Source organism: Rhinopithecus roxellana, chromosome 7 (genome assembly GCF_007565055.1).
Source record: "Rhinopithecus roxellana isolate Shanxi Qingling chromosome 7, ASM756505v1, whole genome shotgun sequence".
Taxonomy (NCBI): domain Eukaryota; kingdom Metazoa; phylum Chordata; class Mammalia; order Primates; family Cercopithecidae; genus Rhinopithecus; species Rhinopithecus roxellana.
The window spans coordinates 94,654,759-94,676,563 of record NC_044555.1 but is presented as its reverse complement, the minus strand read 5'-3'; the positions used below and the strand labels follow the sequence as shown (position 1 = coordinate 94,676,563).

The 21,805-nt window shown below is 49.0% G+C and overlaps 1 protein-coding gene across 6 annotated transcripts in view; it reads left to right on the top strand.

The window, feature by feature from the left end:
• Positions 1-20,923, top strand: part of TSC22D3 (TSC22 domain family member 3) — a 64,163-nt gene extending 43,240 nt beyond the window's left edge. For 5 of the 6 annotated variants that reach the window (XM_010364569.2, XM_010364568.2, XM_030933683.1 and 2 more), the window contains exons 3-4: positions 18,186-18,237; positions 19,385-20,923. In XM_010364569.2, coding sequence (XP_010362871.1) covers positions 18,186-18,237; positions 19,385-19,615 — 283 coding nt within the window. In that variant the 3' untranslated portion in view covers positions 19,616-20,923. Of the gene's footprint in view, positions 1-16,989; positions 17,423-18,185; positions 18,238-19,384 lie in introns of those variants that run through there. The other variant, XM_010364570.2, reaches the window with a different exon arrangement.
• The last annotated feature ends 882 nt before the right edge of the window (positions 20,924-21,805 follow it).

Genomic DNA, 21,805 nt, shown 5'->3' with positions numbered 1-21,805 from the left:
CTGATTGTTTGTGCTGGGAAATTTAGAGGGTGCCCCAGACTGCTCCTTAGCTTGTCATCCCTGGGGGAAAGGTGGGGAGACCAGAGAAACTCAGTGGCACTAGGCCAGGGAGGATTGAAATCACATTCTAGTGTGCAGGTCCTAGAGATGAAACAGCCCAGCCCATTCTCTGGGTTGAGAGGTGAAGGGGAAAATGGGTGGGAAGATCAGATGGGCAGTGCCTGCCGAACCTAGAGGTGAGGCAGGCAGTTGTCTATCTGGCAAGATTTCAGGAGCCCCAAAGCAGACTCCACCCCAAACATCTTCCCCAGCGCAAGTAACCAAACAATGGTGTGTTTTTGGAGCACATGCTGGGTGTTCCGCATTGTGCTCAGTCTCTGTAGAAAATTGTCAGGTTCAGTCATTACCCCCCAGAGTCCCTTCCTCTTTAAAGCTTTGATGGAGAGGGCCCAAGGTCAGGGCTGTGAAAGCAGGGTCATTCGGCACAGTAGCAAGAAAAGGAGACAGCATGGCAAGAAGCCCTCAGCTGGTGGAGGAAGGCTTGAGGGGACAGGATGGGTGGTGAGGGGGATAAGGGTGGGGTGGGAGATGTTCTTAAAGCAGGGTGGAGGTGCGCAGGAGACCAAATGTGGCTAAGGGCCAAGCCTTGGGGGAGGGACAGAAATTGGGAGAGAGGAAAGGGGCAGGCCTAAGGTACACTGGCATTTTTTTGTGAAGAGAGCTCTACCAAGTAACCTGAATGAGTACTTCAAGCACATTGCAGTGGAGGTGGGAGCGGGGATAATAATCCCTAATATTTGTCCAGGGTCTTGCCATGTAGAAAGTGAGCATGCTTTCTCTCTGTGTTATGCATGCCTGTGCACTTGTGCATACACGCATGCACACATTGTCTCTAATTTTTGTAACAGCCCTGCCAAGGTGGGTACGGCAGGGGTAATTACCCCCACTTGACAGATGAAATTCAGACGCAGAGAGATGAAGTGATTTGCTAGAGGTTGCACAGAAATTTTTTTTTTGTTTTTGAGACAGGGTGTCACTCTATCACCCAGGCTGGAGTGCAGTGGTGCAATCACAGCTCACTGCAGCCTCGACTTCCTGGGCTCAAGGAATCCTCCCTCCTCGGCCGGGAGTAGCTGGGACTACAGGTGTGCAGTACCACGCCTGGCTAATTTTTAAAAATTCTTTTGTACAGACGGGGTTTCATAATGTTGCCCAGGCTGGTCTCGAGCTCCTGGCCTCAAGCGATCCTCCCGCCTCGACTTCCCAGAGATCTGAGATTACAGGTGTTAGCCACAACACTCAGCCTACATAGACTATTTTAATGGCAGAGGTGGGACCAGAACTTCAGCCTTCCAACTCCCAGGGCAGCAAAGTCCAGAACTGGCCTAATGAGTATCTAGAGTGGGTAACTATCTCCATAGTGTTATATCAAGAATACAGGGAAGGAATTCTGCCCCATAAATCTCTCTGTCTCCCAACTCACTAATACTTAAAATTTCACCCCTGAAGATTCACTCTTTTGGATTGGAACTGCAGCCCCTGTTATAATGTGAAAGGGTGCTGCTGAAGGAAAAAGTAGGGAGGGAAAGGGAGAACATCTTGGCACCTGAGAACAATGTCTGGGAGTGTCCCTAGAGGCTTGGGTGATGGAGTAGGCTGGAGTAGGGCGCTGGCGGGTTGGGAGGGGGAGGTATTTGGAGGGGAGGAAGGTAGTGCTGGCAAAGCCTCCTTCCTTTTGCATAAGGAGGGGAGGAGTTATGTCAGAGTGTGAATGTGGGCAACACTGGGAAGGCAGGCCAGTCTGCCCAGAAGCTGGCCTGGCCTTGGAGAGCTCTAATGGGTGACTGCACTGGGCCCCAGTGCTGAGTCCTTGGAGCGAGTTTGGAGAAGGACTTCCATGTAGCCTTGGCAGAGGGAGGGGAAGGGAGGACAGTGGAGGCAGTGGCTGGACAAGGAAGCAGATTGGCCTAAGAAGCTGAAATCCTGGAGGGGCAGGGTGGGGGTTGGGGGAACTATTCAGGGAGCTGGCCTGGAGCCAAGGGCCAGTCCCAAGGGAGTGAGCAGAGGCTTGAGAGCTCTGGGCTCCATTCCAGCTCCTGACCTTGAGTCACCATGCGACTCGGCACTTTTCCCTACCTCAGCCCAGACACCCGTCAGGTCCCTGTTATCTAGGTTTCCCGTTTTACAGAAAATGTTGTAAAAGTTACTCCCCTGGCTCCTCCTCCTGACCTACCCTGCCCTTCCTACAGCCCTCTCCCTTCCCCGACCCCCATCCAGCATCCTGCAAGCCTTCCGCACTTCTTGGAAGCTCTTGCTTGCTGCCTTTGTCTCAGATCTGCTTATCCCCAGCGCAGGCTGCCCCTGTACCCCATGGGGGCAGACATGATCTGGTCCTGAGGGCAAGGGCCTGAAGACCTCACCCAGCTCTTGGCCAAGGCCTCTTGACTCAAGAAGCATGGTTGCAAATAGCTGCATCTGAGGAGATTGAGGCTGAGACTATCAGAACTGAGCAACCACCTTAGAAGTCACTCTTGCCATTCATTCATTCACTTCACTCAACATAATCCATTTATTGAGCACATGCTATATGCCAGACACTGTTGTAGGAAACTTTGGATATAGCTCCCAGTCTAAATAGAGGTATCATTCATCAAAAAAGCACCCAAATAAATATAATTTTGCAGCCTCAACCCTCTCGTTTTATAGTTAGGGGAAATGGGCCCAGAATGGTTCTGGAACTTTTCAAGGTTGTTGTTGTGTTCTGGTAGTCAGGGGCAAACTCAGACCAGAACCCAGGTTTCCTGACTACTATTCCAGTGCTCTTTCCACTGTGCTCTGGAAAGAATACGGCACAAGCATAAGAGCATAGTATTCATCCCTGTACATTCATACAGCCAGCCTTACCTAGAGTCACAGTCAATTGTGGCCAACTTGGCAAGATTTGAACATCACTGATAAGCAATCTTTCCCCCACTGTTGTATCTCTCCAGCTTGTTCTTTCCCCACCACCCGCCACGTATGACTAAAATTATAGCATTGACCGAAATCTTTGGATTAAAGCCCCTGTGATCTGACTGAGAAAAACCTGTTAAGCCATTACCTACAATTTACACAAACAAATTTCTTCGATTTGTCCTTTTAAATGGCCGAAGGCCATTTACGTTTGATTTTTGTGAAGGAGACTGGGAGTCTTTCTTAAAGAGGACATTGCTAAGGAAGGCAGGTCCCCTGCTGCACCCCTGAAACTATGGGACCCATCAAACTCCAGGCAGCAGGAGGGCACAGGTGGCGTAAAGGAACAGGCAGGAGGAAGGTACCCGAAAAGGAAGCAGGAAGGTTCTGAAGACAGACTCGTACTTCACAGTTTACCCTGGGGGCCAGCCCTGCACAGACCATGATTGGTGACATTTTGTTTCAAAATATGTGTTTACATTTGGTTTTTGCTTATACTGGATTATACTGGTCTTTTGTCCCCTCCCCAGCCTGGTGTCTGGTAGTTTGTACTTATTTGCAGTTACTGAGTGGCCTGCCCTGAGACTGGTCAAGCAGCTGCCCATAAACAATCTGCCAGTCCCTGAATTGAAATGGAGATGATCCATCCCATCCTGGCATTCCAGGGGGGCTTACTCTTCCAGGGAATTAATTGCCTTGGGAGTCCTTTAGTCAATTGAAAGAAACAGCCCCCACCCAAGGCCTTCCCCACCCTGACCCTGATAAGGACCCTTTTCAAATTCCTCTGCAGCTGTATGAAGGGAGTTCAGTGGGAAGGAACACTAGTGCAGGTTCCACTTACTGCCTGGAGTGCAGCTGGGCCTGGAACCCTCCTCAGAACAAAGCACAATTCCAGCTAGAGACAGCCCAGTGCTTTAAAATCACACACCAGGGAGTTTCATCTGATCTCTGCCATTTGCTTGCTGTGTAGCCCCAGGCAAGTTATTTAACCTCTCTGAGCCTCAGTTTCCTCATCCACAAAACAGGTCTAATGATAAGATAATACCCAACTCCTAACAGCGTTGACAAGATTCAAAAGGTTAATGTATCTAATGTCTTTAGCGCAGTGCTCACTAAGCAATCAGTACATGGGAGCTGCTGATATTATTTGGACCCGATGACGCTTTGAGATCTCCCAGAGGTAGGTCAAGTCCTAACAGCTATCCATCCTTGCCCTCTTGTTAAGTTAAAATTTTCATAATGTCAGGTTTGCTTAAAGCAAGGCCCACCTGCAGGGCATTCCCTGCACTGGTGATTCATGAGTGGGAGGCATTCCACCCATTTATTTTAAGCTGTTGTACATTTTCTTCCCCCTGACATGGATGTGTTTACACAGGGGAGGACGGTCCCAGTCAAAACAAGATGAAAATACACTGCTGGCTGGGAGCCCCAGGCTAACTGGTTTCAGGTCCTCTCCCAGCTGTCAACACCTCACAACAGGGCCCCGGGGGTGGAGGGGGTGTTGCCCAGCCCCACTCCCCTGCCTCCCTCTATCGGCCCAGCTCTACCTGGTGTCAGGCAATTGGCTATCACCTGGTCAAACTAGAGGGAGCACCAGGGCTGAGGTTTTTCTAGAGTTTTACAAGGGCAAGAAGGAGTGGTGATGAGGGGCAAGGGCTTCCCTCGCCAGCTCTAGTGTCAGTATTGTGTCTGCTGCCAGGGCTGACTGGTGCACAGGCTGAGAAGGCCACTGCCAGCAGAAAGTGGCAGAAAATGGTCAAAGAAAGCTCCTTCAGCGTCCTGCCCTTCTGCCTGGAATTTCTCCCACTAGACTCATTCCTTTGGGTTTGCAGCAGGCTCTTGGTAAAAAGAAATTACCCCAGGGATTAAGAATCTATCAACCCCCAGCAGCCACAGACTCTTCTGGGGGTTAATTTCTCAGCTATGCCACCATATAAATGAGGCAGTAGAGCTGGAGGAGGATGCGCCTGGGGAGGATGTTTTGATGAGCAAGCAAACGGGGTCTCCCAGGCAGGGAGCGCTGAAGATTAACATCCCCAATATGCTCAAAGCAGCCTTGCTGCTCCTCACGACATCTTCATAACAGCTTGCTTTCATTTACCAAGAACAGAAGGAGAAAACAATCTCCTTTGCCCTAAACTCTACTACTCTTAAAGCTGCCCACTCAGAGGCAGTTTGGTTTCTTGCCAGTGAGTCTTCAATATTTGGCCACATTTACCTGTCCCCTGAAATCCCAAGGCCACCAGATAACCAGGACCCATTGTGATGCCCCACCCTAGGCAGCACCCCACCAGTCTATACTTAGCCAGCCTGGGTTACTTCTCCCAGAAGCCCCTCCCACTATTCTGATCAAGCTGAGGCAGGTCATCACATCCCTTCCCTGAGAAAAACTAAACAATTCCCCTTCTGAGAAAGACTTTCCATTTTAACAGGGCACCTCGACTTCAAACCCAAGGGTGACATTAATGGTGAGAATTTCCTTTATCTTAGTGAGTATCAGGGTATTTTTAGTCCAGATGGTTTTTGTCCTCCCCCCACTCCCGTCATTCCAGCTATATGGCTGCCACTCACTCAGAGCGTCAGGCCTGCTAGCCCTAAATCCCTCTTTGATACTGGTGCCAGCTGAGACTTGGCCACCCTGCTCCTGGGCTTTATCACCCTCTACTGCTCACTGTGGGTGACCTGTTCCCAACCGACCCAGCCCCTTTAGCTAAAGATGGAAACTGACCAAAGTCCTAGCATTAGTGGAGAACCAGGAGCACACACATGGGTGAATTATCCCTTTTACTTAAGTGGTTGAGCCGTGCTTCCAGGTCATTAGCGGCCACTTACTCAATTAAACTATGTTTGGGTTTCCCAAGTATGTTTGATTTTCACGGGTCTTTTGTGTTTGTAACTGCACAGTTTCTCTCAAACAATGATTGTCCCCAAATTAAAGTGTTAACAGAAGACTAATTCACGAATGTGCTTATAGTTCTCCACAAGGCCATTAGCAAAGTCCTAACACATAGACAATCTTTTTTTTTTTTTTACTTACTAAGCATGTATTTATTGTATTTGTACTGTGTGCCAGGCACCGGTCCAAGCCTTGGGTGTACAGTAGTAAATAAGATAAGCCCCTGCCCTCACAAGGTTTATATTCTAGTCTAGAAAGCCAATCAGTGCTCACCTGAGACCTTGCATGACCCATTTTCAGTCGTGGTCCTGTCTGACTGTGCCTTCAGTACTGCTAGAAAGAATAGAGGTCTTACTGATTACTGATTGTTTGTACTATCAGAGTGGTTCTTGGGGTCAAAACGGTGTGCAAGTTAGAAGTTCTACATACAGGGAAACATTGCTAGAACCTTCAGGAGAATAATTTAAATATGGACTCCATTTTAACAACAACTTCTTGAACTACCCCCTCCCCATAGCAGTATATGTGAAACCATGAGAACAAACATTGAAACCAGACACAAGGTTAGAAAGATGAATTTGAAACAGTGTTAAAAGGACTGCTCACTTGAGGAGCCATTTTGCCAGCGGTGTTTGGAAACCAGAGTTTTTACTTATCATAGAGTTTATCACATTCTTGTAGCCCTTTTTTTCACTCTCCAAAGAGCTCAGTTATGCTTCCTACAGGGTGTCCATAAAGTCCATAGGTAAATATTTATAAAGTCATCAAAGACATCTTTGATCTGTAAAAAAGTAAAATAAAATTATATATTTGTGTTTCCAGACATTAGGGTATCCATAAAACACGCATACCTTGTGTGGCATTACTCCCATTTCAGGGATGCGGGTCTAGCAGCATAGAGAGTTTAGAGGTCTTCCATGAAGTCCACAGCTGGCTAGTGGCCAAGGTGGAAAAAAAACTCTGACCTTCTGACATATTTTCTTCCCACTTGAACAAGTTCATTTAAAATCGGAGCTAAAGTAATGTTTCTTGGGGCATAACTCCCTTCACAAATGCATCAGGGGAGTCCCTCTCAATTTTTCATCTCATTACTGTCTGTCTGAGAGCTCAGTACCAGCTCTGTAGGCCAAACCCATCATTGCAGCAGCCTATTGTTGGAGAGAAATCACCCAGTGACCTGACAGATGCCTTCTGGGTCATCTCCCAATCATGCTCAGTGCCCGGTGCCCCAAGATGTCCAAGGAGTATCTGTGAAACTCTTGTCCTCTCAACTGCTGAGCTAGTAACTGTCTATACTTGGCTGTTCCTCGGTTTCCATATTTACTTTAGCTCTTCTGCAACTCTGTCAACAAACTCCATGGTATTATTAGTTTTAGCAAATAACAGGATGTCAGAACTGTTGACCAGGATTCGTTAGTTTGCTCTTAGACCTCTATCCCTAGGACATAGGGGCTAGTGTTCCCCTTATTTTTTAAGTTGTATGAGCTTTGGCAAGAAGTCTTCTTGGTCAGGCCTACCGTGCTCTGGTGTCTACAGGTCTTTAAGTTTGCTCGTGCCACAAAGGCCCCACCCACAGAGACCCGGGCACTTCTGTCTTTGCTTGGTGGTACAAAGACATCTGTAGAGTAGATTTATAAAAAGAAGAAGAAAGAAAGAAAGAAAAGAAATCAATGCTAATACTTTGAACTTTCCATTTTTGTGCTTTATTTTTACAATCTTGCTGTGGGCTTAAAAGCCGCCTGTCCTTGGTAAGGTGGCTTCAATGCTTAACATTCATACTGTCGGCAAGTGCCGGGGATGGTATTTTAGGCTGGCACTAAAAATTTCCAGGTTTTTGACCCTAAATATCTTTTTCTTTCAACTCCACCCCCAACACTGAATGTCTTAAGGAGCAAGAGAAGAGGTTAAAAGGGTCACTCTGTTGCTGGCAGGCAACCAGGAAGTCTAGGCCTTGGGGAGAAGCATAGCTTTTGTTTATTTAAGCCCCAAACCTAGCAAACAATGTAAATTAAACATAAAAATAAAATAAAATAAAATAAAATAAGGCCAAAAAACAGGCCGGATGCATACCACAGAGAACAGTAAATTCCTCTCCTGCTCCCCCTTCGAGAGGGGAGTCAGTGAGCAGGGGAGATGGCCTTGTTGCCAGGGAGGGGCTCACAAGCAATGGGATTGGGTGAGGATGGTAGGCAGGGGTGAGTTCCAGGCTTGGATCGGGGTGGGGACGGGCATGTTTGCAGAGATCCTGGCAAGACTTTATAGTCAGCCCGAGCAGGTTCTTGAGGGGGGAATGAGTCACACCCCTTTCACCTGGGAATTGACCCAGGTTTGACCGGGCAGTGACAGCCACAGGGCTGGAGAAGAGCTGGTTCCTGTAGAAGGGAGGTTGGGCCAGTTCATTGACCAAACTATGCTGTTAGAGAAAAATCAGCCCCTTCCCCTTCTCTATGCTGGGTTCTCTCTTTCCCACAACGATGCCCACCCCTCCCCCGCCACATGTCCCTGACCTGCCAGGCTGAGAGTTTTCACTGACCACTGTGAAGTGTCTTAAAAGGCATCTGTTCCTCTTAACAGGCAGGCAAAAATTGCCAAGATTTGGATATAAATCAGAGCATGTTCAGGATCATCTCTCTGATAGTAGCTCTCACATTCTGGTCAAACTTTCAGGAGTGAGAGAAAGAAAGGGCAGAACAGACAGCAGGCCTAGAATATGCCAAGCCTCATCCGAATGTGTCACACGAAGTGGGTCTCAGTGCCCCTGGCACCATAGGGGCTCTTCAGATAGATCCTTTCTTGGCTGTTACCTTTAAGCCAGCAGTTCCTAAAAGCAGTTCCATGGACTAGTGTCAAAAGAGCTGCATCCAAAACACCTGAGACATACCCTTCTCCTGCCCCACACCTATTCCACTAGACATGCTAGGGCTGCAGCCCAGGATGCCTGCATTTTCCACAATCTCCCTTAGGCCCACTGCAGCCCATCATCAAGGTTTACCTGCTGCGTGTCCAATTGTCTGCTGACGCTGATTGGTCACTGACTACTCTGTTGAAAGTAATACTATAATTTAGTTCATACTCAAGTATTTGAACTGGTATAGTGGCTGAATGTGACACCTTCCCAGGGCTTTTTGCATTGGAAAAGAAGCTGTTCTCATTCCTCAAAGTATAAACGAAGAACTCCAGGAGAGATCATTGGAACCCAAAGGCATGATTCTCATGGTGGCATTTGTAAGGACCACAGTAGCAGTCTGGAAAACAGCTGACTGAGAGGGATATTTTTTTTTTCTCACCGCCCTTCAGATCAAACTTCTCAGGTCACAGAGGGCCTCTATGCCAGGACTGGCTCTAGTTAGAACTGTCCTCAAGAGGAGCCTGTGGGAATCATTTCTTAGGCGTTCATATGATTGATTGTGCACAAATGGTACTTGTTTTTATTTCTCCTTCATTTAAAAGAGCCCATTATAATGCATGATTGACGTCCTTGAAAACTGTGCTTCTGGCAGTGCCAGGACTTCCTGTTCGCAGTATGCAGTGTGAGGCTTCAAATTGGTTCCCCCTGTGTCCACCTGAATACCACCTCAAGCTTCCCCTAAGACCCTGTCACCTGTCACCCTTGCACAGCACACAGCTAGCTCTGGATGTCAGAGAGCGCAGAGGCCATGACTTTTGACATTCTGGCATGGTCTGGAGTGTCCTACCTTGCTATCTTGCTATGTCTTATGGCCTTACTACCCCTTTGGGGTCATGGGGAAGGTGAAAACATCGGGGAAGGGGGGCAGATGCCCCTCTCTGCCTGGCTGTCTGTGAATTATTAGACTGTGTGAAAGGCTGGAGAGGGTGTTTGCACAAATGCGTGTGCTTCTGTGCTACTCTTTCTTCCTGAGAAGTTGTGTGTATTCCTTGTCAGTAATTCTCAAACCAGGCCAGGAGACCTTCCTTAAGTCCTTCTAGCACTCCTTTGAGATTCCTGGTGCTGTTCCCATGGTTGGGGGGCCCTCCCCAGGGAGAAGCTGGCCCTGTTTCTCCTTTTCTTTCTGTTCTGGCAGTAGTGTGCCCCCTGCCTCCTGCCACTGCCCCCACCCCAGCTAGGCTGCCTTCTATCCATCCTGGAAGGTGGGAGGCAGTGGATGGTGATGGCTGGAGAGCCAGAGGCCCTTTGCAATCTGCAGAGCCCCTCTTCACATGTGATAGAGTCCCACAACTGAGAATCAAGGAGCTACCTCAAATGAGCTCATGGTGAATAGCTCTGCTGTGAGGTAAGCAAGGGCCCTAGGAGGCATCATAACTAAGGAACTAAAGAGCCCAGCATTATTAACCATCCTTTTGTCCCTAGAGAACCTGTGCCGCTTCAAAGGCCACCCATTCTATAGTGGGGCCCACAATGGAGGCAGGTGCTCCTGCCCTCTTCACAGGCCCCTTGTCTGCTGCACCCCCATCCCCAACAAGATCCTCCTGGTTGCTGTCTTCCAAGCATTGCCAATAGCCTCCAAGTCCTCCACATGCTACTCAAAGTAACCCTGGCAACTGCCAGAGAAAATGGCTTGGAATTTCGGCTCTTGGAACTGTTCCACAGAGCAGAGTGGATGGAGAGAGGCCTTGCCAGTGTCCCGCTGGCCTGGATAGACTGGTGGAGGGCTGGTGCAGACACATAAAAGTGGAGAGTGGCCATAGTCTTGCTGCTTTCTTTCCCAGCCCCTGGGAAGGCTGCAGGACACTGGGATTTCCAGAGGGTGGGCTGTGACGAGGGAGCCTGTTTGTCTACCTGAAGATGCTTGCTGGTCTGTAGGAGAGGGCAAGGAACCTTAGCACCTGCCTGTGAAAGAGGTGGGACAAGTGTAAGGCTGAGAGGAGCTGGTCAAAGGACAAAGATCAAGAAGTTGGCAGGGAGAGGTGAGCCCATGCTAAGCAAAGACCCCCGTCTTGGAAGAAAGGGACTGGCAACTCAGAAAGCAAATACTTGTGCCTTGTTCCCTTGCTTTACAAAGCCTTAGGGTTAAGGAAGGGAACAAGGGTGAGAGACCTTTCCTGGCACTGTCAGCCACAATGTTAAAGGAATGGTAGATCCCACAGAAACCCCAAGTTTCGTGCTGCTGCATTATCCTATCTAGGTGGGCATCAGTTGAGGGGCAGGGTGGGGAGAAGAAAAGCACGCCTCATTCTGCCCCATGAAATGATGCCCCAGATGGTAGTGGCATGGTCCTTCCCAACCCCAGGCCACCCCCCAACCTAAGCACCCCCAAGCCCGAGGCTTTTTCCTGAAGCAAACATTTCACTAAGGTCTAACCAATAGGAGACTTCTGAATTGGCCACAGACCTAGAATATTCTGGAAGGAAGTACAATTTTGGACTTGTACTGCCAATTTACTGTTTTAAATTTCCTTGAAATGTGCCTTGCGCTTTGAATAAGCATTCAACTTTGAATTGAACTGATTTGAATTTAATTAAATGATAATGGCAACTAGTGTGGGCAGGGGAAAGGAAGACAGTGACTCCATTTACCAAAGTTAGTTTTACCAACCGCCTTTTTCAGGGATATCTATTTCCTACTTGTAGATGGACAATGGGGAGGGTGGAAAATAAGAGGAGGGCTTGGAAAAATTATGGAGGTAAATTTTCCCAGCTGCAAGGCATAAGGGGAAGGGAGACAGGCATAAATATTGACACAAGGTTCATGAAATTTAAGATCCACTGAGCTAAACTGCATTCCTGGATAAGTCGCCAATACTTCCAGTCCTGCTGACATGGCAGAACAAACCACCCCCCACCATGGTGAGCCATCAAAGTTAGGGTGATGAAGGTGATTTGACAAGAGCAGTTTTTTACTTCTCTGAGTGAGGGCAGGAGGGGTAAAATGCCTTGTTAAAACAAGTTTGGTTGCGCCTGTCATCCCTAGTGTCACTCAGAGATTGTTTGTGACGCTCACATGGGACCTTGGACGAGAGGAAGCTGAAAGGCACAAGTCATTGCTCCTGCCATCATTCAGTGCCAGAGTTTGCCCCAAATCAATTGCTAGAACTGCTTTTCCAAGACAGTGTCCATATCTCTGCCAAGATTCTCCTTGGGCTCCCTCGCACTCATCATCGCCTTCTGCATCTGCATCTGCATCCTCCTCCCCATTTTCCTGCCCCCTGAAATTCGGAGCTCTGGGTCCTGGCCATGCAGGGCAGTTCACATGATCCACAGAGAACAAGGCACTTTCTCTTTCTCCGTCTTTCCTTCTTGCTTCCCTCCTTCTGGACTTTGGGGATTTTCCATGAAACCAAAGTAACTATGTAAGTGGCAGTGGCCTTCCTGTCTATAGTCTCCCACACTGGAGTGGAACCAGAAGGGAAGAGAGAAGATAAGTGAGAAGCAAGGACAAATTAAGCCATGGCATTTCAGCCTCCTTATTCCCCCAGCCTCTTCAGAAAAAGGGACAAGTAAGTAATTAGAACTAGACAGAGCTTCAGATGGAAGGGGCCGGCGGTGGAGGAGTAAGTGGGGAGGGATGTTTTTCAACCATCCCATTAACACTGTGTTAACGCTCTAGCGCTGAATATCCTTTTTGTATTTCCTTTTCCAGCTCCTAACCCGATGTTTGCTTTGTGGCTTCTCCCGCACCTCTCGCATCATGTCTTTTTCCGCTCCTCCTGACACAGGACCCTGTGTTTTGCTGGCAACGTTGCCGAATCTTTGGGTGGAACATTCCCTGTAGATAATAAGGAAGACTTGCCTATAAATAGTTTCCTTCTGGCTGTGTGGTACACAGTACTTCAAGTGTGACAAAAAGGGAAGTGAGATGTTCCCCCTCATCACCACCCCCAACCTACCGCACCCACCCTGAATCTGCTGTCCAACCGCCATCAGGGCTCTGAGATCCTGCCCAGGGTTATGCCACCCAGACTTTGCTCAGTCTCTGTTCTACTGTCCCATGGGAACCTGGCGTAGGAAGGGTTCTTGTCCTAGAGAGTCCAGTCTGGCTTTTGAAGGGGAACAGATGAGTAGGAAATGCTGAGGCACTTCTTTCAGCTCAAGGGGAATATGCTGGTTTCTAAGGCCTCCTGAAATGAAGGGAATTGGCACTGTCCTCGTTATGCCACCCTCCATCTAGAAGGTCACCCCTGAGAAAGGTAGGGTCAGCCATGTCTGTTTTGTTGCTATGTCCCATTAAGACTACAACTGAGAGCCAGCAAAGGGCCTGGCTCCTCAGTGAGGCACTGTTGCCGTACTGACTCTGGGTTCAGCCTACATTGTGAGTTATGGGATGTCAGAAAGAGAATTTGACAACATTTGTGAATGTTGGGGTAGCTGGGCCATTGAATGCCTAGGCAACTGTTTCCTGTTTGGGGCCCACTTCCACGGGACACAAGGACCCTGAGAGTCTCAATATTGGATCAGATCATGGATAGGTACAGCACAAACTTCCACTCACTGCAAGGTGTGGAACAGCTATTCTGGATGGAGAAATTTTCTGGTGTACTGAGGGTTAAGCAGAAAACTCTTTGGGTTCCTCCTCCTTCCCCCACTCCCACCCTTCCTACCCACCCTTACCTCCCCTGCCCTTGTTGTTGGAAAATCTTTTTTTGTTTTTGTTTTGTTTTTGACAGAGTTTCACTCTTGTTGCCCAAGCTGGAGTGCAATGCCACGATCTTGGCTCACTGCAACCTCCGCCTCCCAGGTTCAAGTGATTCTTCTGCCTCAGCCTCACGAGTAGCTGGGATTACAGGCGTGCGCCACCATGCTCGGCTAATTTTTTGTATTTTTAATAGAAAAAGTGTTTCACCATGTTGGCCAGGCTGGTCTCGAATTCCTAACCTGAGGTGATCGACCCGCCTCGGCCTCCCAAAGAGCTGAGATTACAGGCGTGAGTCACTGTACCTGGCCAGAAAATCTTTCTACAGAGACATTTAAGTCCATATTCTTCCCTTAGGGAGCCAGTGGACCCTGGGATCCATTCATTCTTTCCTATTGAAGGATCATAAGGTCTCAGGGTGATCACATCTCACTCAACAGAACCAGAGATGTAGAGAGGATGAGAGCTTGTCTGAGTCTGGGATGAACCTGGGACCTCCTTTCCAAGTCTTTTTTTTTTTTTAAACTAAATCTTTGATATGAACTTGTTTTCTTATTGACCTCATTTTCCTAAAAGCTGAGCACAGCTGGAATAGGGGGAAAAAGGAGTTAATTAAGGGTGCCGGTGAGTGGGGCTCCAGGAACTCAAAGTTTGACTGGATTGTGATTGTGCTGCCAAGACTCCATACTTGATTTGGAATATTGTACACCCCAGGCCTACATGTTCCATTCTGGAAGCCATCCTGTTAGATTAATGTCTCCTATTTCCCAAACAGGTAGCTTTCTTTGAGGATTGCTTGGCTGCCTTTTGGAATGATGTGGGTGAGCATGGCCGTCTCATAAAACTCATTTGGACAGTTGGATATTGTTCCAGTCACCCATTGCAGCTCTCCTCTGCCTCACGTGTTAGAAAAGCCAAGGCTCGCAGAACTCAAAGGCAGTCTCTGGACCTCTCTAACAGTAGGGCTGCTGCTTCTCACCCTTTCTTCCTCCTTACCACTCTCTGGCACCTCCAAACCCCCTACCAACTTCCTCAACTCACTCATTCAAGCCTCTACCCATTCAACAAACCTATTCCCTGCCTCACTGATCAGTGGAGTAGGAACAAATTTGATCTCTGGGTCAGGAAGACCCTGGGCTGCAGTTTCAGCTCTGTAATTTATTACCTTTGCTGCCTTGGGCAAGGTAGCCTCTCAGACCGTTGATTTCTTCATCTGTAAAATGATAGTGACAGTGCCTATACCTTGGCGCTGGTGGTGCAGCCAGCACAGTGTCTGCCCATAGCTGATGCTATATTAATAGTAACTACAATTGTCAGTGAGTCTCAGACTCAGTTTGCTTTCATAATTGAAGTACAACTAATGTACAACTCAGATGAGATCAGGTGTGTTCAAGGAGGTATGGCCCTAGACAAATTAATGATCAATTCAAATGCAGCTTTGCTGGGAACCTTAACCCTTTTGCCTTCCCTTCCCATGCCCCCTGGATTTCTCTGCCTCTGTCTTCACATAAGTGAGTCCCTGTTGAAGGAGCTGTTTTACTTCTGTCCTGTGCCCTGTTTTCCTGGTGGTGTTTTTCCCCTGCTAGCCCAGCTTATTTCTCTGTCCCCTTTTCTTCTCATCATCTTCTTTGGAATCTTGAGGGGAGGGGAAAGCAATAGTTGAGGAAAAATTAACAAGCCAATGAAAGGTCAGCTCGGAGACTTTCTGGACCAAAAAAACTCTCTATGCAGTGCGGAGAGCAAATTAATACTAATATATCAGGGAATTCCGATACCAGTTAAACTCCTGATTTAAGAGGGTTTTTTTCAACAAATGTTCTCGATGATCCATAAGTATAGTCTGCACTTTGTTCTGTCTACTACACTTGTCTTAGTGCAAACGTCGTGTTCAGAGAGCTTGTGTCTTAAAATTAACGGAATGTCTTGAGATCGGGATTGTCTCCTACCTAAAGTGAGATGAAGAAAAACACCATCCCGGGCTAGTGCAGCAGATTTACTTAGTTTATTGGTCAGCACTTTGCAATATAATGGCTCTTGTACACATATTATCACCACTGGAATCCACCAATAGAGCACCACACCATAGCCAAAAATGTTGGCTGTTCAGTGGCATAACTGCCCTGGAAGCCGGGGGAAAATCAAGGTCTTCAGACTGGGCTTGGCTGGGGCCTTGGCCAGGGTGTTGGTGCCAGGCACCTGGTTAAGATAAATGTCCTGAAGCAAATAATAATTACCTTCTTTGCTGATAAGAGGCCCCAGTACTTTTCCAATAGCATGATTGCATTAGGATCTTTCTTTGGACCACAGCCTGTGGAGCACTGATTCATGGGTACTGGCCGTAACTTCATCCAAACTATTGTATATGTGGTGGAACCCAGTGTTCTCCTTTGGTCCTGAGTTTGTGTAAATAATATTCCCGGTTGCATCACCTGTCCCTGCCCCTCTTGCTCCTTCTGGTGGCAATCCTGCTTCTGTCCACCAGGTGGCCTCACTCAGGAAGGAGCGGAAGAAAAGGACCTCAAGTCTCTGGTGCTTTTGTTTTTTTTTTCCCCCTCAGCTTTAGGCTGAATATAAAGAAAATACGTTTTAATGGAAACGTGTAACTTTTATTATGGAACAATCACCTCATCTAGTTTATGGTTTGGAGTCTGTTTTTCCTGAAGTACCCTCTAATGCTGTGCATGGCTGGGCCCATCACAGGGCAGGTGTTTTCCTGGGATTGTTTATATATATTTATACCTTTGGTTTAGAGTGTTGTCATTCACTTTTTAAAAGAAAAGTAACAAAGTTTTGTTTTTAAAAAATAGAGACACGGGATCCTGGATAATGTTTAATGTATTTTCTTTGAAGAGTAGAATGTGGTATACCAAAGAGAAAAGGGCTAGCGTCTTGTGGTCACTCCAGTGCTCACTCCTATACCCTGTCTCCTCCTCACCTCCTTTGTTACCCACCTAGCTGCTCTCCCATACATGTTCACCCACTCACCTCAGCTCTCGCACACCATACATATGCATCTGTAGATTAGAGTGGACCTGTGCATGCATTACATGCATGTCACAGACCTGTACATGTGCCAGTCCACAGACAATTACTCCCACACCTGAACATTCAGAGGAAGGGGCAAGTGGATGAGTGCTGGGGTTTAGGGCAGGTCAGCATGCCAGCTGGCTGGTGAGGGGAAAGCTGGGTTGATTAGAAAGTGAATGTGCAGGTGACAAAGTATGTGTGCAGGGGAGAGACTGAGAGGGCAGTGACTGGGAAGAAGGTGAGGCCGTGATGGTGAGGGCGGGTGTCAGGGAGTATGACATAGGAGAGCATGTAAAGCCATGGGGGCATGCTGGATGCCACCTGAAGAAGAGCTTTTCAAACTAGCGCTGTTCTCTACTGAATGCCCTCTGCCTCTTGTTAGGGCATTTGTATTTATTATTTCTCTAGAAATCAGCTCCAGTTTGGTTTTTATCAGTCTCCAGAGCCCTCTTTGGAGATGCCAGTTGGTACAAGAACGCGCTGAACTGTTTACAGTCTCAGCCTAAGGTTCAGGGAGGGGATGTGGTTTAACTGGGCCACAAAGCCCGGTACAGGACTCATTTGCATGGCCCCTGACGCCATGTGACGCAGCCGGCTCCTCCTATATAAAGAAGCAGGAGCCAAAATATCTCCGAGTCTGGGTTGGACTGGCGGCCGTGGAGTTTGTGACACACGAGGTGACACCCCTCGAGTCACTTCCCTTCCACTCCAGCTGGAGCGCCTGCCTGGCTTTGGGTTCCTTCTGCAGCCTTCGTTCCGCTCCTAGCCTCAGGGCTGGACACTAGCGCAGAGCCCAGCCCAGCGCAGCCTGCCAGCAGCCGCCCAGCAGCCCAGCACGGCAGGAAACCCGGCCAGAGCTCCCCAGCAGCCCGAGTCATGAACACCGAAATGTATCAGACCCCCATGGAGGTGGCGGTCTATCAGCTGCACAATTTCTCCATCTCCTTCTTCTCTTCCCTGCTTGGAGGGGATGTGGTTTCCGTTAAGCTGGACAACAGGTAACCGCTGACTCTGGAGCCTACCGAGCCGGGGCGCCGGCCAGAGCTGGGCCACCAGCCCGATCTCTGAGCGAGCTGTGCGCCGCTGGTCTCCGTTCCCCGCGGTGCAGCATCCTGGGAAGGGGCGGGGGTAGGGGACGCAGGAAGGGGGGGTCACCGCCGCTCTGGGATCCGTCGTCGAAGCGTCCCTGCGCCGTTAAACGAGCTGCTGCAGCCGCAAAGGCAGCCAGAGGCAGAGGGGCGGCGGGCAGGGCCAGGCAGGGCTGGGCAGGGGGCTGGCCGAGTGCCGTGCGCCGCTTGGGAGAAGGCCGGAAGCTTACCAGCCGAGAAGGAATTCCTAGCTAGCTTTAGAGCCGGGTAGGTTTGCCCGGGACCTTGTAGGCCGACGGTGGGGGACTCCCCGGGTCGCACCCCCCATTGTTTGCATATCGTCCGAGCAGGCCACGGTGGCCTGTGCGCCCCAGGACTGGCACGCAGCTCCGATCGGTTGGAACTCGGGGCGGAACTCGGGGCGGCGGCAGCAGCGCTGAGCCGGCCTCGAGGAGGAGATGCAGCTTCCTGCAGGGGCTAAGGAAGGATCTGGGGACAAACTGTCCGGAACTCTGGGCCAGGGAGGCGAGAGAGAGAGAGAGAGAGAGAGAGAGAGAGAGAGAGAGATTGATTGAGGAAGAGCCAAGGCAGGTGGAGGACTTTGGCCACAACTGCCATGTACTCAGAGTAGAACCGAGTGGGTAATGGGTCGCTTTGCTTTTTGTCTTGGCAGTGCCTCCGGAGCCAGCGTGGTGGCCATAGACAACAAGATCGAACAGGCCATGGTGAGTGGCAACACTGCATCATTCTCATCCCCTGACTTAGCTGCTGCTTATGTAACTCTGGGCAGGATTCAGGGAATGGGTGAAAAAGCCGTTAGCCAAAACCCTGAGGAAGCTGACAGCCTGCCTCCTATCCCCACTGGAGGTGGAGTCTGATTACAGTGACACCTTTTAGGGCATTTCCAGCCTTCCCTTCCCGGGCTCCCTCCTTTCTTCCTCTCTCCTCCATCTCAGGTCTTTGCAGCAGGCTGACTCTCTTCTGGGCCTGTTGCTGGGCAGGGAGCTCAGATTCTTGCATTTGTGTGCATCGTGCAACTGGCAAGGGGCAGAGCTCATTGGATGCAACAGCACTGCAGTGCCTCTGCAGAGCCTGGACTGGGGTCAGGAGTTGGGTGGAAACAGGAAGCGAAGCACCCCACCCCTGTCCCTCTCCTTACCAGGTAGAGGTCATACTCCAAGGAGTAGCCACAATGGCTGCAGAGGGTTAGGACTTCAGCGGTTGGGAGCCACTTAATTGTGCTCTGGATCTTAAGGACACCTTCCCTGCCCTCATTGCAGTCATCAAATTCAGAGAGGATGCGGCAGTTCTGTACCTTTCCCCAAGGCCAGTGTCCTGCATGCTAACTGGCCGGCTGCAGGACAGCTGCAATTCAATGTGCTGGGTCATATGGAGGGGTGGAGACTCCAAAATAGCCAATTTTATTTTCTTGGTTAAGATTTGCACAGCAGACAAACAGTATGGGATGCATTGCAGGTCTCCCCTTCCCCCAGATCTGGATCAGCAGCAGCAGGGGCTTATGTAAAATGGGGGACATAGCAAACCACCGGCAACCAGCAGAAGTGTCATCCCAAAGGCCCCTCAGCAGCCAGCTTTGAAAGTCATTGGAAACTTGGAGGGGAAAACCTATCTAGTTCAAAGCTGGACTCTCAACTCCAGCATGAGTCAAATCATGTAGCTCTCCTGAATGAGGGTTTAAGTGCTTTAGAGAAAGGTGAACGAGGAATTGGACTTGCCAGACCAGTTCACTGAGGGAAGGCTGGAGGGCTCTGGCATTAAGGACAGCACAGGCACACCAATGGCAGAGCAAAGGTGCTGCAGAGGGGCCATGATGGCTAAGGAATGGCTTTGTTATGATTCCCTCATTGGCAGGATCTGGTGAAGAATCATCTGATGTATGCTGTGAGAGAGGAGGTGGAGATCCTGAAGGAGCAGATCCGAGAGCTGGTGGAGAAGAACTCCCAGCTAGAGCGTGAGAACACCCTGTTGAAGACCCTGGCAAGCCCAGAGCAGCTGGAGAAGTTCCAGTCCTGTCTGAGCCCTGAAGAGCCAGCTCCCGAATCCTCACAAGTGCCCGAGGCTCCTGGTGGTTCTGCGGTGTAAGTGGCTCTGTCCTCAGGGTGGGCAGAGCCACTAAACTTGTTTTACCTAGTTCTTTCCAGTTTGTTTTTGGCTCCCCAAGCGTCATCTCACGAGGAGAACTTTACACCTAGCATAGCTGGTGCCAAGAGATGTCCTAAGGACATGGCCACCTGGGTCCACTCCAGTGACAGACCCCTCTGACAAAAGCAGGTCTCTGGAGGCTGAGTTGCATGGGGCCTAGTAACACCAAGCCAATGAGCCTCTAATGCTACTGCGCCCTGGGGGCTCCCAGGGCCTGGGCAACTTAGCTGCAACTGGCAAAGGAGAAGGGTAGTTTGAGGTGTGACACCAGTTTGCTCCAGAAAGTTTAAGGGGTCTGTTTCTCATTTCCATGGACATCTTCAACAGCTTCACCTGACAATGACTGTTCCTATGAAGAAGCCACTTGTTTTAAGCAGAGACAACCTCTCTCTTCTCCCCTGCTTCATGAAGGCAGGGGACACAGATGGGAGAGATTGAGCCAAGTCAGCCTTCTGTTGGTTAATATGGTATAATGCATGGCTTTGTGCACAGCCCAGTGTGGGATTACAGCTTTGGGATGACCGCTTACAAAGTTCTGTTTGGTTAGTATTGGCATAGTTTTTCTATATAGCCATAAATGCATATATATACCCATAGGGCTAGATCTGTATCTTAGTGTAGCGATGTATACATATACACATCCACCTACATGTTGAAGGGCCTAACCAGCCTTGGGAATATTGACTGGTCCCTTACCTCTTATGGCTAAGTCTTTGACTGTGTTCATTTACCAATTTGACCCAGTTTGTCCTTTAGGTTAAGTAAGACTCGAGAGTAAAGGCAAGAAGAGGGGCCAGGCTCTGAATGTGGCCACGGATGCCTTGCTGCTGCAACCCTTTCCCCAGCTGTCCACTGAAACGTGAAGTCCTCTTTTGAATGCCAAACCCACCATTCACTGGTGCTGACTACATAGAATGGGGTTGAGAGAAGATCAGTTTGGGCTTCACAGTGTCATTTGAAAACGTTTTTTGTTTTGTTTTGTTTTGTTTTGTAATTATTGTGGAAAACTTTCAAGTGAACAGAAGGATGGTGTCCTACTGTGGATGAGGGATGAACAAGGGAATGGCTTTGATCCAATGGAGCCTGGGAGGTGTGCCCAGAAAGCTTGTCTGTAGCGGGTTTTGTGAGAGTGAACACTTTCCACTTTTTGACACCTTATCCTGATGTATGGTTCCAGGATTTGGATTTTGATGTTTCAAATGTAGCTTGAAATTTCAATAAACTTTGCTCTGTTTTTCTAAAAATAAACTTGGTGTCTGACTGAGTATAAACGGACTGGGTGGGAGAGGCCCCCTCACCCAGTAGGGGCTGTTTTGCTGACCCCCTGAATATCCCTTGAGCACCCTGTCATTGCCAGGCCTATGCTGCAGCCATGATCTCGTGTCATCTGCACAATACCCATATGAAGGACATGCTCTTTGCCCTCACTGTCTAGATAAAGAAACTGAGACTCAGTGAGTTTAAGTGACTTGCCCAAAGTCACATGACTGTTATGGGAATTAGGACTCAAGCTCAGATCCTTCCTCTCTCTCCTGCTCTGCTTTCATATGAGAGCTTCAGAGTGAGTGGCAAGGTGACTCATAACACACAACCGTAGCTTGAGGGGATGATTTTGGAGAAAAGATACCCCCAGGAAGGCCCAAAAGAAACAGGCAGGGTATACATAGGAGGGAGTGAGAAGAGAGGAACCAAATCAACAGGAGTGGGCCTCCTCTCTTCTGAAAACATCACCGGGGTCACTTAATGCATTCTCCTTAATACCAATCCACATGTGACACTTGGCTTGGCAAAGGAGCTAAGAAGGCCCTAGTAAGAGAAGGAGGGAGAATATATGAGGAAGCAAAACCACTCCCCTTTCCTTTGCTCTTCCCCTTACTTCCAGCCAAGGAAAGATGTCCTCAGTCCCTGCTCAAAGTTCTCAGGGACACTGCTGAAAGTTCTCTCACCAAACGCACCAACCACTTGGGCAGGGCCAAGTCTAAGGCTCCGGCCTCCAGATTCCTTCCTCCACCTCTCTTTGGGGTTCATTATCACCCATCACCCTTTCCCAGCTCCAAGTCCCCAGCATCCAGAGTCCTAGCATTTCTCTGATTGGTTGTTGATGAGTGCTTAGTGTCTCCTCTACCACGC